The following is a 12,151-nucleotide window of genomic DNA, read 5'->3' on the forward strand; positions in this document are numbered from 1 at the left end:
CATTCCCACCCAAATCCCATCATTCCCACCCAAATCCCCCTATTCCCACCCAAATCCCATCATTCCCATCCAAATCCCATCCGAATCCCACCATTCCCACCCAAATCCCACCATTCCCATCCAAATCCCACCCAAATCCCACCATTCCCACCAAAATCCCATCCGAATCCCACCTAAATCCCATCATTCCCACCCAAATCCCACCCAAATCCCATCATTCCCACCCAAATCCCATCATTTCCATCCAAATCCCACCATTCCCACCCAAATCCCATCCGAATCCCATCATTCCCATCCAAATCCCACCCAAATCCCACCATTCCCACCCAAATCCCACCTAAATCCCATCATTCCCACCCAAATCCCATCATTCCCATCCAAATCCCATCCGAATCCCATCATTCCCACCCAAATCCCATCATTCCCATCCAAATCCCACCATTCCCACTCAAATCCCATCATTCCCATCCAAATCCCCCCATTCCCCCCAAATCCCATCATTCCCATCCGAATCCCACCATTCCCACTCAAATCCCATCATTCCCATCCAAATCGCCCCATTCCCCCCCAAATCCCATCATTCCCATCCGAATCCCACCATTCCCACCCAAATCCCACCATTCGCATCCAAATCCCACCCAAATCCCATCATTCCCACCCAAATCCCATCATTCCCACCCAAATCCCACCATTCCCATCCAAATCCCACCCAAATCCCATCATTCCCACCCAAATCCCATCATTCCCATCCGAATCCCACCATTCCCACCCAAATCCCACCATTCGCATCCAAATCCCACCCAAATCCCATCATTCCCACCCAAATCCCACCATTCCCATCCAAATCCCACCCAAATCCCACCATTCCCACCCAAATCCCATCCTTCCCCCCCGCCCCGGTGCCCTACGGAGACGATGTCGGCGATGCAGCGGTTGAGGTTGCCCTTGTCATCCTTGATGGTGATTGGCCGGTCCTCCTTGATGCGCTCCATGGCCAATGGGCAGTCGAGCTTGGGGGGGGTGGAGAAGCCACCGTGAGTGACACAACGGTGGCACCAGTGTTACCGGTTGTTACTGGTTGTTAGCGGTTGTTGCTGGTTATTATTGGTTGTTACTGGTGTTACCGGTTGTTACAGGTTGTCACCAGTTGTTACTGGTGTTATGGTGGTTACTGGTGGTTGTTCATTGTTACTGGTTGTTACCAGTGTTACGGTTGTTACTGGTTGTTACCGGTTGTTATTGGTTGTTACTGGTGTTAGAGTTGTCACCGGTTCTTACCGGTTGTCACCCTTGTTAGCGGTTGTTATTGGTTGTTACCAGTTGTTACTGGTTGTTACCGGTTGTCACCAGTTGTCACCCTTGTTACCGGTTGTTAGTGGTTGTTACCGGTTGTTCTTGGTTGTCACCGGTTGTCACCAGTTGTCACCCTTGTTACTGGTTGTTATTGGTTGTTACCAGTTGTCACCAGTTACCGGTTGTTATGAGTTGTCACCGGTTGTCACCCTTGTCACCAGTTGTCCCCGGTTGTTATTAGTCGTTACCGATTGTCACCGGTCGTTACCAGTTGTCATCGGTTGTTACTGGTCGTTATTGGCTGTTACCGGTTGTTACCGGTCGTCCCCCTTGTTACCGGTTGTTATTGGTCATTACCGGTTGTCCCCCTGGTTACCGGTTGTCCCCCTTGTCACCAGTCATTACCGGTTGTCCCCGGTTGTCCCCCTGGTTACCGGTTGTCCCCCTTGTCACCAGTCATTACCGGTTGTCCCCGGTTGTCCCCCTGGTTACCGGTCGTCCCCCTTGTCACCGGTCATTACCGGTTGTCCCTGGTTGTCCCCCTGGTTACCGGTTGTCCCCCTTGTCACCGGTCATTACCGGTTGTCCCCGGTTGTCCCCCTGGTTACCGGTTGTCCCCCTTGTCACCAGTCATTACCGGTTGTCCCTGGTTGTCCCCCTGGTTACCGGTTGTCCCCCTTGTCCCCGGTTGTCCCCGGCTCACCCGGAACTTGCGGCAGAAGTCATCGATGGAGCTGATCTCGTTCCCTTGCACCTGCTTGAGGGCGGCTTTGAACTGCACCAGGAGGCGCGAGCAGGCGGCCGTGTACCTGTGGGGAGGAGCGGGGGGCACGCGTGGGGGTCCCTAGCACCACCCCCCCTTCCCTACCACCGCTATGGGGCCGCTATGGGGCCGGGGACCCCCGGGCTTACTCGTTGGGGGTGACGCAGTCCTTGATGTAGGCCTTCTCCAAGGCCTGCAGCGTCTTGACCACGGCGAAGAGCTCGGCCATGTTGTCGTACCTGCAACGGCAGTGGGGCTGTGGGGTTGTGGGGCAGGGCATGGAGAAATGGGGGCTTGGGGGGGTGGTGGGATGGGGGGAGAAGGGACCAGGATGGAGGTGAAGCAATGATGGGCAATGGGGTCCTCGGAGGGAGAGCGATGGAGAATGGTGCCCCCAGGGAGGAGTGCGATGGAGGAGAGGAGGTAGGGATGGGGAACAGGAGGGTGGGAGGGAGGAGATGGGAGCGGGAGGGAGAAGGGACCAGGATGGAGAGGAGGGGACCAGGATGGAGAGGAGGGGACCAGGATGGAGGAGAAGGGACCAGGATGGAGAGGATGGGACCAGGATGGAGAAGATGGGACCAGGATGGAGAAGATGGGACCAGGATGGAGAAGATGGGATCAGGATGGAGAAGATGGGACCAGGATGGAGGAGAAGGGATCAGGATGGAGAGGAGGGGACCAGGATGGAGGAGAAGGGATCAGGATGGAGGAGAAGGGACCAGGATGGAGAAGATGGGATCAGGACGGAGAAGGGATCAGGATGGAGAAGATGGGACCAGGATGGAGAAGAAGGGATCAGGATGGAGAAGATGGGACCAGGATGGAGGAGAAGGGACCAGGATGGAGGAGAAGGGACCAGGATGGAGAGGAGGGGACCAGGATGGAGGAGAAGGGATCAGGATGGAGAGGATGGGACCAGGATGGAGAAGATGGGACCAGGATGGAGAAGGGATCAGGATGGAGAAGATGGGACCAGGATGGAGAAGAAGGGATCAGGATGGAGAAGATGGGACCAGGATGGAGAAGATGGGACCAGGATGGAGGAGAAGGGACCAGGATGGAGGAGAAGGGACCAGGATGGAGAGGAGGGGACGAGGATGGAGAAGATGGGACCAGGATGGAAAGGATGGGACCAGGATGGAGAAGATGGGACCGGGATGGAGAAGATGGGACCGGGATGGAGAAGATGGGACCGGGATGGAGAAGATGGGACCAGGATGGAGAGGAGGGGACCAGGATGGAGGAGAAGGGATCAGGATGGAGAGGATGGGACCAGGATGGAGAGGAGGGCCTCAGGAGAGACCATGATGGACAATGGGGTCCTAGGATGGTCCAGGATGGACAATGGGGTCCGAGGATGGTCCATGATGGACAAAGGGGTCCTGGATGGTCCAGGATGGACAATGGGGTCTGAGGATGGTCCAGGATGGACAATGGGGTCCAGGAAAGCCCAGGATGGACAATGGGGTCCAAGGATGGTCCAGGATGGACAATGGGGTCCAGGAAGGACCAGGATGGACAATGGGGTCCTAGGATGGTCCAGGATGGACAATGGGGTCATGGATGGTCCAGGATGGACACTGGGATCTTAGGATGGTCTGTGATGGACAATGGGGTCCTAGGATGGTCCATTATGGACAATGGGGTCCTGGATGGTCCAGGAAGGACAATGGGGTCCAGGAAGGACCAGGATGGGCAATGGGGTCCTAGGATGGTCCAGGATGGAAAATGGGGTCATGGATGGTCCAGGATGGACACTGGGGTCTTAGGATGGTCCATTATGGACAATGGGGTCCTGGATGGTCCATTATGGACAATGGGGTCCTGGATGGTCCAGGAAGGACAATGGGGCCCAGAAAGGACCAGGATGGGCAATGGGGTCCTAGGATGGTCCAGGATGGACAATGGGGTCCTGGATGGTCCAGGATGGACAATGGCATCCTAGGATGGTCCAGGATGGACAATGGGGTCCTAGGATGGACAATGGGGTCCAGGAAGGACCAGGATGGAGCAGATGGGACCCCAATGGACACCGGGGTCCCCATTCCCGCTGTGGCCGCTGCCTCCTCTCCGGGATCATTCCCCGTTCCCCCACACGGATCCGGACTCACTTCTCCCGCTCCCGGGCGTTCTTGTAGAGCTTCACCTCCTGTGGGACACAGGGATGGGAGATGGGAGATGGGAATGGGATATGGAGATGGGGATGGGATATGGGGACACAGGGATGGGATATGGGGATGGGATATGGGATATGGGCACACAGGGATGGGATATGGGATATGGGGATGGGATAGGGAGATACAGGGATGGGATATGGGGATACGGGGATGGGATATGGGGATACGGGGATGGGATATGGGGATACGGGGATGGGATATGGGGATACAGGGATGGGATATGGGATACTGGGACACGGGGACACAGGGATGGGATATGGGGACACAGGGATGGGATTTGGGATATGGGGACACAGGGATGGGATATGGGGACACAGGGATGGGACATGGGGATACAGGGATGGGATATGGGGATACAGGAATGGGATATGGGGACACAGGGATGGGACATGGGGATACAGGGATGGGATATGAGGACATAGATATGGGATATGGGGATACAGGGATGGGATATGGGATATGGGGATGTGATAGGGAGATACAGGGATGGGATATGGGGATACAGGGATGGGATATGGGATACTGGGACACGGGGACACAGGGATGGGACATGGGATATGGGACATGGGACACGGGGATGCCCCCACTCACCTCGTACAGCTCCGGTTTGTTTCCAGCGCCTGCAATGGGGATGGGAAGCGTTGGATGTAGGAGTTCCCCCCCCCCGCATTGACCCCCCCCCGGTTCCCCCCACATTGCCCCCCCCCCCCCCCCCCCCCCCGGTGTCACCTCCGAGCCCCGCCGGGCCCGCGATGCCGTGAAACATCCCCGGGGCCGTTCGGGTCCTTCCGGAAGCGCTCGGGTGGGCTCGGGTCCTTCCGGAAGTGCTCGGGTGGGCTCGGGTCCTTCCGGAAGTGCTCGGGTGGGTTCGGGTTCTTCCGGAACCGCTCCCGGTGGGGTCGGGTCCTTCCGGAACCGTTCGGTTCCTTCCGGACGTGCTCCGGAGCGTTCGGGTCCTTCCGGTGCCGCTCGGGTGGGTTCGGCTCCTTCCGGAACCTTTCCGGTGCGTTCGGGTCTTTCCGGAAGTGCTGGGGTGGATTCGGGTCCTTCCGTCACCGTTCGGGTCCTTCCGGAAGTGCTCCGGAGCGTTCGGGTCCTTCCGGAACCGTTCGGGTTTTTCCGGTGCCCGTTGGGTGCGTTCGGGTCTTTCCGGAAGTGCTCGGGTCCTTCCGGAACGGCTCCCGGTGGGTTCGGGTCTTTCCGGAACCGATCGGCTCCTTCCGGAACAGCTCCCGGTGGGGTCGGGTCCTTTCGGAACCGTTCGGGTCCTTCCGGAAGTGCTCGGGTGGGTTCGGGTCCTTCCGGAAGTGCTCGGTTGGATTCGGGTCCTTCCGGAAGTGCTCGGGTGGGTTCGGGTCTTTCCGGAACCTTTCCCGTGCGTTCGGGTCCTACCGGAACGGCTCCCGGTGCGTTCGGAACCGTTCGGGTCCTTCCGGTGCCGCTCGGTTGCGTTCGGGTCCTTCCGGAAGCGGCCGCCGGCAAGATGGCGGCGGGCCGATGACGCAGCGCTCGGCTCGTGACGCCTGAGCCCAGATCGAGGCTGGCGGCGATCGACTGCGGCGGGGGGGGGGGGGGGGGGCGGGGAAAGGGGTGGGTTTGGCGCGAAATGGGCGTGTTGGCGGGAAACGCGGTGCTTTTGGCGGGAGAAACGGGGGTTTGGGGCGGAAAAAGCGGTTTTAGCGGGGAAAAAAACGATTGTTTTGGTGTTAAAAATGATGGGTTTGGGGAAAAAGGTGGGTTTGGGGGAAAAAAGCAGGGTTTTGTAGAGAAAAGGGTGATTTTTGGGGGGAAAATATTGGGTTTTGGTGCAAAAAGGAGAATTTGGGTAAAGAAAAGGGTGATTTGGGGGAAAAAGTTCGGTTTTGGTGGGAAAAGGAGTATTTTGGCAGGAAAAAAAAGATGATTTGGGGGGAAAAAGTTGGGTTTTGGTGGAAAAAGGAGAATTTTGGCAGGAAAAAAAAGATGATTTTGGGGGAAAAACTTGGGTTTGGTGGAAAAAGAATTTAGGCAGAGAATAAAGATTATTTTGGGGGAAATGTTGGGGTTTGGTGGACAAAGGCGAATTTTGACAGAAAAGGATGATTTTGGGGGAAAATGTTGGGTTTTGTGGAAAAAATTTTGGCAGAGAAAAGGATGATTTGGGGGGAAAAGTTGGGTTTTGATGGACAAAGGAGAATTTTGGTAGCGAAAAAAGATTATTTTGGGAAAATGTTGGGTTTCGGTAGAAAAAGGAGAATTTTAGTAGAGAGGAAAGATGATTTTGGGGGAAAATGTTGGGTTTTGGTGGAAAAAGCAGAATTTTGGTAGAGAAAAAAGATGATTGGGGGGAGAATTTTGGGTTTTGGTGGAAAATGGATTATTTTGGCAGAGAAAAGGATTATTTGGGGAAAAATATTGGGTTTGGGAGGAAACAGGAGAATTTTTGCAGAAAAAAAAAAGATGATTTGGGGGGAAAAGTTGGGTTTTGGTGCTAAAAGGAGAATTTTGGCAGAGAAAAGGATGGATTTGGCTGAAAATGTTGGGTTTTGGTAAAAAAAATATTATTTTGGTAGAGAAAAGGATGGATTTGGGGGAAAATGTTGGGGTTTGGTGAAAAAATTATTATTTTGGTAGAGAAAAGGATGATTTGTGGGGAAATCTTGGGTTTTGATGGAAAAAGCAGAATTTTGGTAGAGAAAAGGATGATTTTGGGGGAAAAGTTGGGTTTTGGTGGAAAAAGCAGAATTTTGGTAGAGAAAAAAGATGATTTTGGGGAAAAATGTTGGGTTTTGGTGTAAAAAGCAGAATTTTGGTAAAGAAAAAAGATGATTTTGGGGGGAAATGTTGGGTTTTGGTGGAAAACGGAGAATTTTGGCAGAGAAAAGGATGATTTGGGGAAAATGTTGGGTTTTGGTGGAAAAAGAATGGTTTTATTGTGAAAAATGATGATTTTGTTGAAAAAATCATTAATTTGGTTGTAAAAATTATGGTTTTGGGGAAAATGATGGAGAAAATGATGGGTTTGGCAGGGAAAATTGAGGTTTTTTGGGGAAATGGTGGGATTTGGGGAGAAAATGGGGGTTTTGGTGGGGCTGTGGTTGGTTTGGGGAGGAAAGGGGAAGTTTTGAGGGGGGGAAATGGTGGTTTTGGGGAGAAAAAAGGGGGTTTTGGTAAAACAAACCCTGCAGGCAGGGAGCAAAGCGCAGGCAGGAGGGGAAGCGCTGCAGGCAAGGGGGGGGAGGCAGCACAGACATGAGGGCAGCCATGGGGCAGGGGGCAGCCATGGGGCAGGGGGTAGCTATGGGGCAGGGGGCATGCAGGGGGCAGCCATGGGGCAGGGGGCAGCCATGAGGCGGGGGGCAGCCATGGGGCAGGGGGCAGCCATGGGGCAGGCAGGGGGCAGCCATGGGGCAGGGGGCAGGCAGGGGGCAGCCATGGGGCAGGGGGCAGCTATGGGGCAGGGGGCAGCCATGGGGCAGGGGGCAGCTATGGGGCAGGGGGCAGCCATGGGGCAGGGGGCAGCTATGGGGCAGGGGGCATGCAGGGGGCAGCCATGGGGCAGGCAGGGGGCAGCCATGGGGCAGGGGGCATGCAGGGGGCAGCCATGGGGCAGGTGGGGAGGGTCCAAAGGCAGCAGGGGCCGGACCCAGAGAAGCAAGAAGGAGGAAGAGGAGGGGGGGGGGGGAGGGGAGGAAGAGGGAGGGGGAGGGGCGGGGCCGATCCCTGCCGCGGGGCCAAGGGGCACAGGGAGGCGGCTGCTGACGTCAGCAACGGCGTCATCGCGATAGATCCCGATAGGGGCAGCGGCGAGGTCACGGCCGGGGCACAGGACCGGCCGGGGGGGGATGGGGGGGGCAATGGGGGGGGGGGTGTGTGACGTCATGGCGGTGACGTCATTGAGACACCGGTGCTAAGACAGTGATGATGATGACGTCAAGACAACGATGACATCATGACGATGATGACGAGGTGACGATGGTGTCGACATGATGATGTCATTGAAGCGGTGATGTCAGCGTGACGAGGTCAAGACAAGGAAGTCATGATGATGATGCTGAGGTGAGGATGATGTCAACATGATGATGTCATTGAGACAGTGATGTCAGCGTGATGGGGTCAAGACAACGATGTCATAATTATGATGCTGAGATGACGATGATGTCACCATGATGATGTCATTGAGACAGTGATGTCAGCGTGATGGGGTCAAGACAACGATGTCATAATTATGATGCTGAGATGACGATGATGTCACCATGATGATGTCATTGAGACAGTGATGTCAGCGTGATGGGGTCAAGACAACGATGTCATAATTATGATGCTGAGATGACGATGATGTCACCATGATGATGTCATTGAGACAGTGATGTCAGCGTGATGGGGTCAAGACAACGATGTCATAATTATGATGCTGAGATGACGATGATGTCAACATGATGATGTCATTGAGACAGTGATGTCAGCGTGATGAGGTCAAGACAATGATGTCAGGATAACAGATGCTGGGATGACGATGATGTAAACATGATGATGTCAATATGATGATGTCATTGAGACAATAGCGTCAGGATAACAGTGATCCTGGAATGACGATGACGTCAATATGATGATGTCATTGAGACAATGATGTCAGGGTAACTGTGATGCTGGGATGAGGATGAGCCATGAGACAACTCAATGACGTTGAGTTGATGGTGTCAAGGTGACGATGATGTTGAGGTGGTGTTGAGATGATGATGATGATGAGATGATGACGTTGAGATGATGATGATATTGAGATGGTGATGAGATGATGATGTTGAGATGATGATGTTGAGATGATGATGATGAGATGATGATTTTGAGATGATGTTGAGATGATGAGATGATGTTATGATGATGAGGAGATGATGATGTTGAGATGATGATGAGATGATGTTGAGATAATGAGATGATGATTTGGAGATGATGATGATGAGATGATGTTGATGATGATGAGATGATGATGATGATGAGATGATGGTGATGAGATGATGATTTTGAGATGATGATGATGATGAGATGATGATTTCGAGATGATGTTGATGATGAGGAGATGATGATGTTGAGATGATGATGAGATGATGGTGATGAGATGTGATGCTGAGATGATGCTGAGATGATGATGCTGAGATGATGATGTTGAGATGATGATGATACTGAGATGATGGTGATGATGATGAGATGACGATGATGTTGGGATGATTATGATGTTGCACTGATGATAATGTTGAGATGATGATGTTGAGATGATGATGTTGAGGCACTGATGATGACGTTGAGATGATGATATTGAGATGATGGTGATGAGATGATGATGGTGTTGAGGCACTGACAATATGGAGACGACGATGACACTGGGACAACAGCGAGGTCGAGATGACGAAGATGACGTCGAGATGACAACAAGGTCACAGCAATGATGTTGAGACAACAATGGTGATGACGATGGGCTCAGACAATGATAACGTCAAGCCAGCGGCGTCAAGATGATGGTGACGGTGATGATGGCGAGACAATGACAACATCAGGCCAATGAGGCCGAGGCGTTGATGACGTCAAGGTGGTGACGTCGAGATGAGGACGGCGTTGGAGCGATGACCCAGGACAACTGGGTCTGGAGACCATGGTGGTCAGACTGCGGTGGTGTCGGCAATGGCGTCGATGCCGGTGCCAAGGCGACAGCGTCATGACAACGCCAATGTTGGCACGACAGTGATGACATCAGGACGATGGAGTCATGGATCCATGGAATGGGGTGGGATGGATGGGACCTTAAACCTCATGGGACCTTCGACCACATGGTGGCAAGACCGTGTTGGTTTCGGCAACGGCATTGATACCGGTGCCGATGTGACGACGTCACGATGGTGCTGACGTCGGGACGGCAACGATGCCATTGGGATGATGGAGTCATGGATCCATGGAATGGGTCGGGATGGACGGGACCTTAAACCTCATGGGACCTTTGACCACATGGTGGCGAGACCGCAGTGGAGTCGGCAACAGCATCGCAACGACACCGACGTCAGGACAGCAACGATGACATCAGGACAATGGATTCATGGATCCATGGAATGGGTTGGGATGGACGGGACCTTAAACCTCATGGGACCTTCAACCGCACAGTGGCGAGACAGCGGTGGTGTCGGCAACAGCATTGATACCAGTGCCGATGCGACGGCATCGTGCCGATGCCAACATCGGGATGGCAACGATGCCATTGGGACGATGGATTCATGGATCCATGGAATGGGTCGGGATGGACGGGACCTTAAACCTCATGCGACCTTAGACCGCACGGTGGCGAGACCGTGGTGATTTCGGCAACGGCATCGATACCGGTGCCGATGTGATGGCGTTGCGACGACGCCGACATCGGGACGGCAACGATGCCATTGGGACGATGGAGTCATGGATCCATGGAATGGGTCGGGATGGACGGGACCTTAAACCCCATGGGACCTTCAAGCGCACGGTGGCGAGGCCACGGTGGTTTCGGCAACGGCATCGATACTGGTGCCGATGTGATGGCGTCGCGATGATGCCGATGTCGGAACGGCAACCATGCCGTTGGGACGATGGATTCATGGATCCATGGAATGGGGTGGGATGGACGGGACCTTGAACCTCATGGGACCTTCGACCACACGGTGGCGAGGCCACGGTGGTTTTGGCAACGGCATTGATACAGGTGCCGATGCAACGGCGTCGCGACGATGCCAACATCGGGACGGCAACGATGCCGTTGGGCCGATGGAGTCATGGATCCACAGTCAACCCCCCCGGAGGACGCCAGCACCATGGGGCCTCATCCTGCTCCATGTGGGCGCTGCCACGTCGCCGTGGCCGCGCCCGGTGTCACCGCGGTGCCCCCCGTTAACCGTTAACCAAGGAGCGGGTGGTGCCGGTGCCGGCTTCGTGCCTTTATGGCCGGATCAAAGGCGGGGCCGGGCTTGGACTTTGGCTGTGGGGCCAGGTCCTGGTGATGGTGGCACCGTGGGGCTGGGAGGGTGGGGACCGAAGTGGGGGGGGGATGGGGATGGGGATGGGGGTGGGAGAAGGGCTCTGCCTGGTGGGTGCCGTGGGCACCAAGGTGGGGAGGGGGGAGGACCCCAGGGTGAGCCCAGCACCCATGAGTGGAGCACCCAGGGGTGAGCCCAGCACCCACGTGTGAGCCCAGCACCCAGGGGTGAGCCCAGCGCCATGGGGTGAGCCCAGCACCCAGGTGTGAGCCCAGCACCCATGAGTGGAGCACCCAGGGGGGAGCCCAGCACCCATGAGTGGAGCACCCAGGGGTGAGCCCAGCGCCATGGGGTGAGCCCAGCACCCAGGTGTGAGCCCAGCACCCAGGGGTGCGCCCAGCACCCCTGAGTGGAGCACCCAGGTGTGAGCCCAGCACCCATGAGTGGAGCACCCAGGGGTGAGCCCAGCACCCAGGGGTGAGCCCAGGACCCAAGGGTGACCCCAGCACCTAGGTATGAGCCCAGCACCCATGAGTGGAGCACCCTGAGGTGAGCCCAGCACCCCAGGGTGAGCCCAGCACCTATGTATGAGCCCAGCACCATAGGGTGAGCCCAGCACCCATCAATGGAGCACCCAGGTGTGAACCCAGCACCCATGAGTGGAGCACCCAGGGGTGAGCCCAGCGCCATGGGGTGAGCCCAGCACCCATGAGCCCAGCACCCGGGTGTGAGCCCAGCACCCACGGGTGACCCCAGCACCCATGAGTGGAGAACCCAGGTATGAACCCAGCACCCAGGTATGAGCCCAGCACCCAGGTGTGAGCCCAGCACCCAGGTGTGAACCCAGCACCCATGAGTGGAGCACCCAGGGGTGAGCCCAGCACCCATGAGTGGAGCACCCAGGGGTGAGCCCAGCACCCACATGTGAGCCCAGCACCCACGTGTGAGCC

The 12,151-nt window shown here is 55.5% G+C and overlaps 1 protein-coding gene across 1 annotated transcript; it reads right to left on the minus strand.

Annotated features, from left to right (window-relative positions):
- Nucleotides 1–908: 908 nt before the first annotated feature.
- Nucleotides 909–5,305, minus strand: LOC130597102 (vacuolar protein sorting-associated protein 28 homolog; the record flags this gene model as incomplete). Its single annotated transcript, XM_057405348.1, has 7 exons — nt 5,293–5,305; nt 4,966–5,021; nt 4,828–4,856; nt 4,171–4,208; nt 2,206–2,295; nt 1,997–2,102; nt 909–1,010 (listed from the first exon to the last, which is right to left on the minus strand). Coding segments are annotated over exons 2-7 (402 nt in total), but the record flags the coding sequence as incomplete, so codon positions are not given.
- Between the last annotated feature and the right edge of the window lie 6,846 nt (nt 5,306–12,151).

This window comes from Pezoporus wallicus, unplaced genomic scaffold (assembly GCF_028554395.1).
Source record: "Pezoporus wallicus isolate ANWC-B61680 ecotype Strahan unplaced genomic scaffold, APGP_CSIRO_Pwel_v1 contig_11385, whole genome shotgun sequence".
In the NCBI taxonomy this organism is placed as follows: domain Eukaryota; kingdom Metazoa; phylum Chordata; class Aves; order Psittaciformes; family Psittacidae; genus Pezoporus; species Pezoporus wallicus.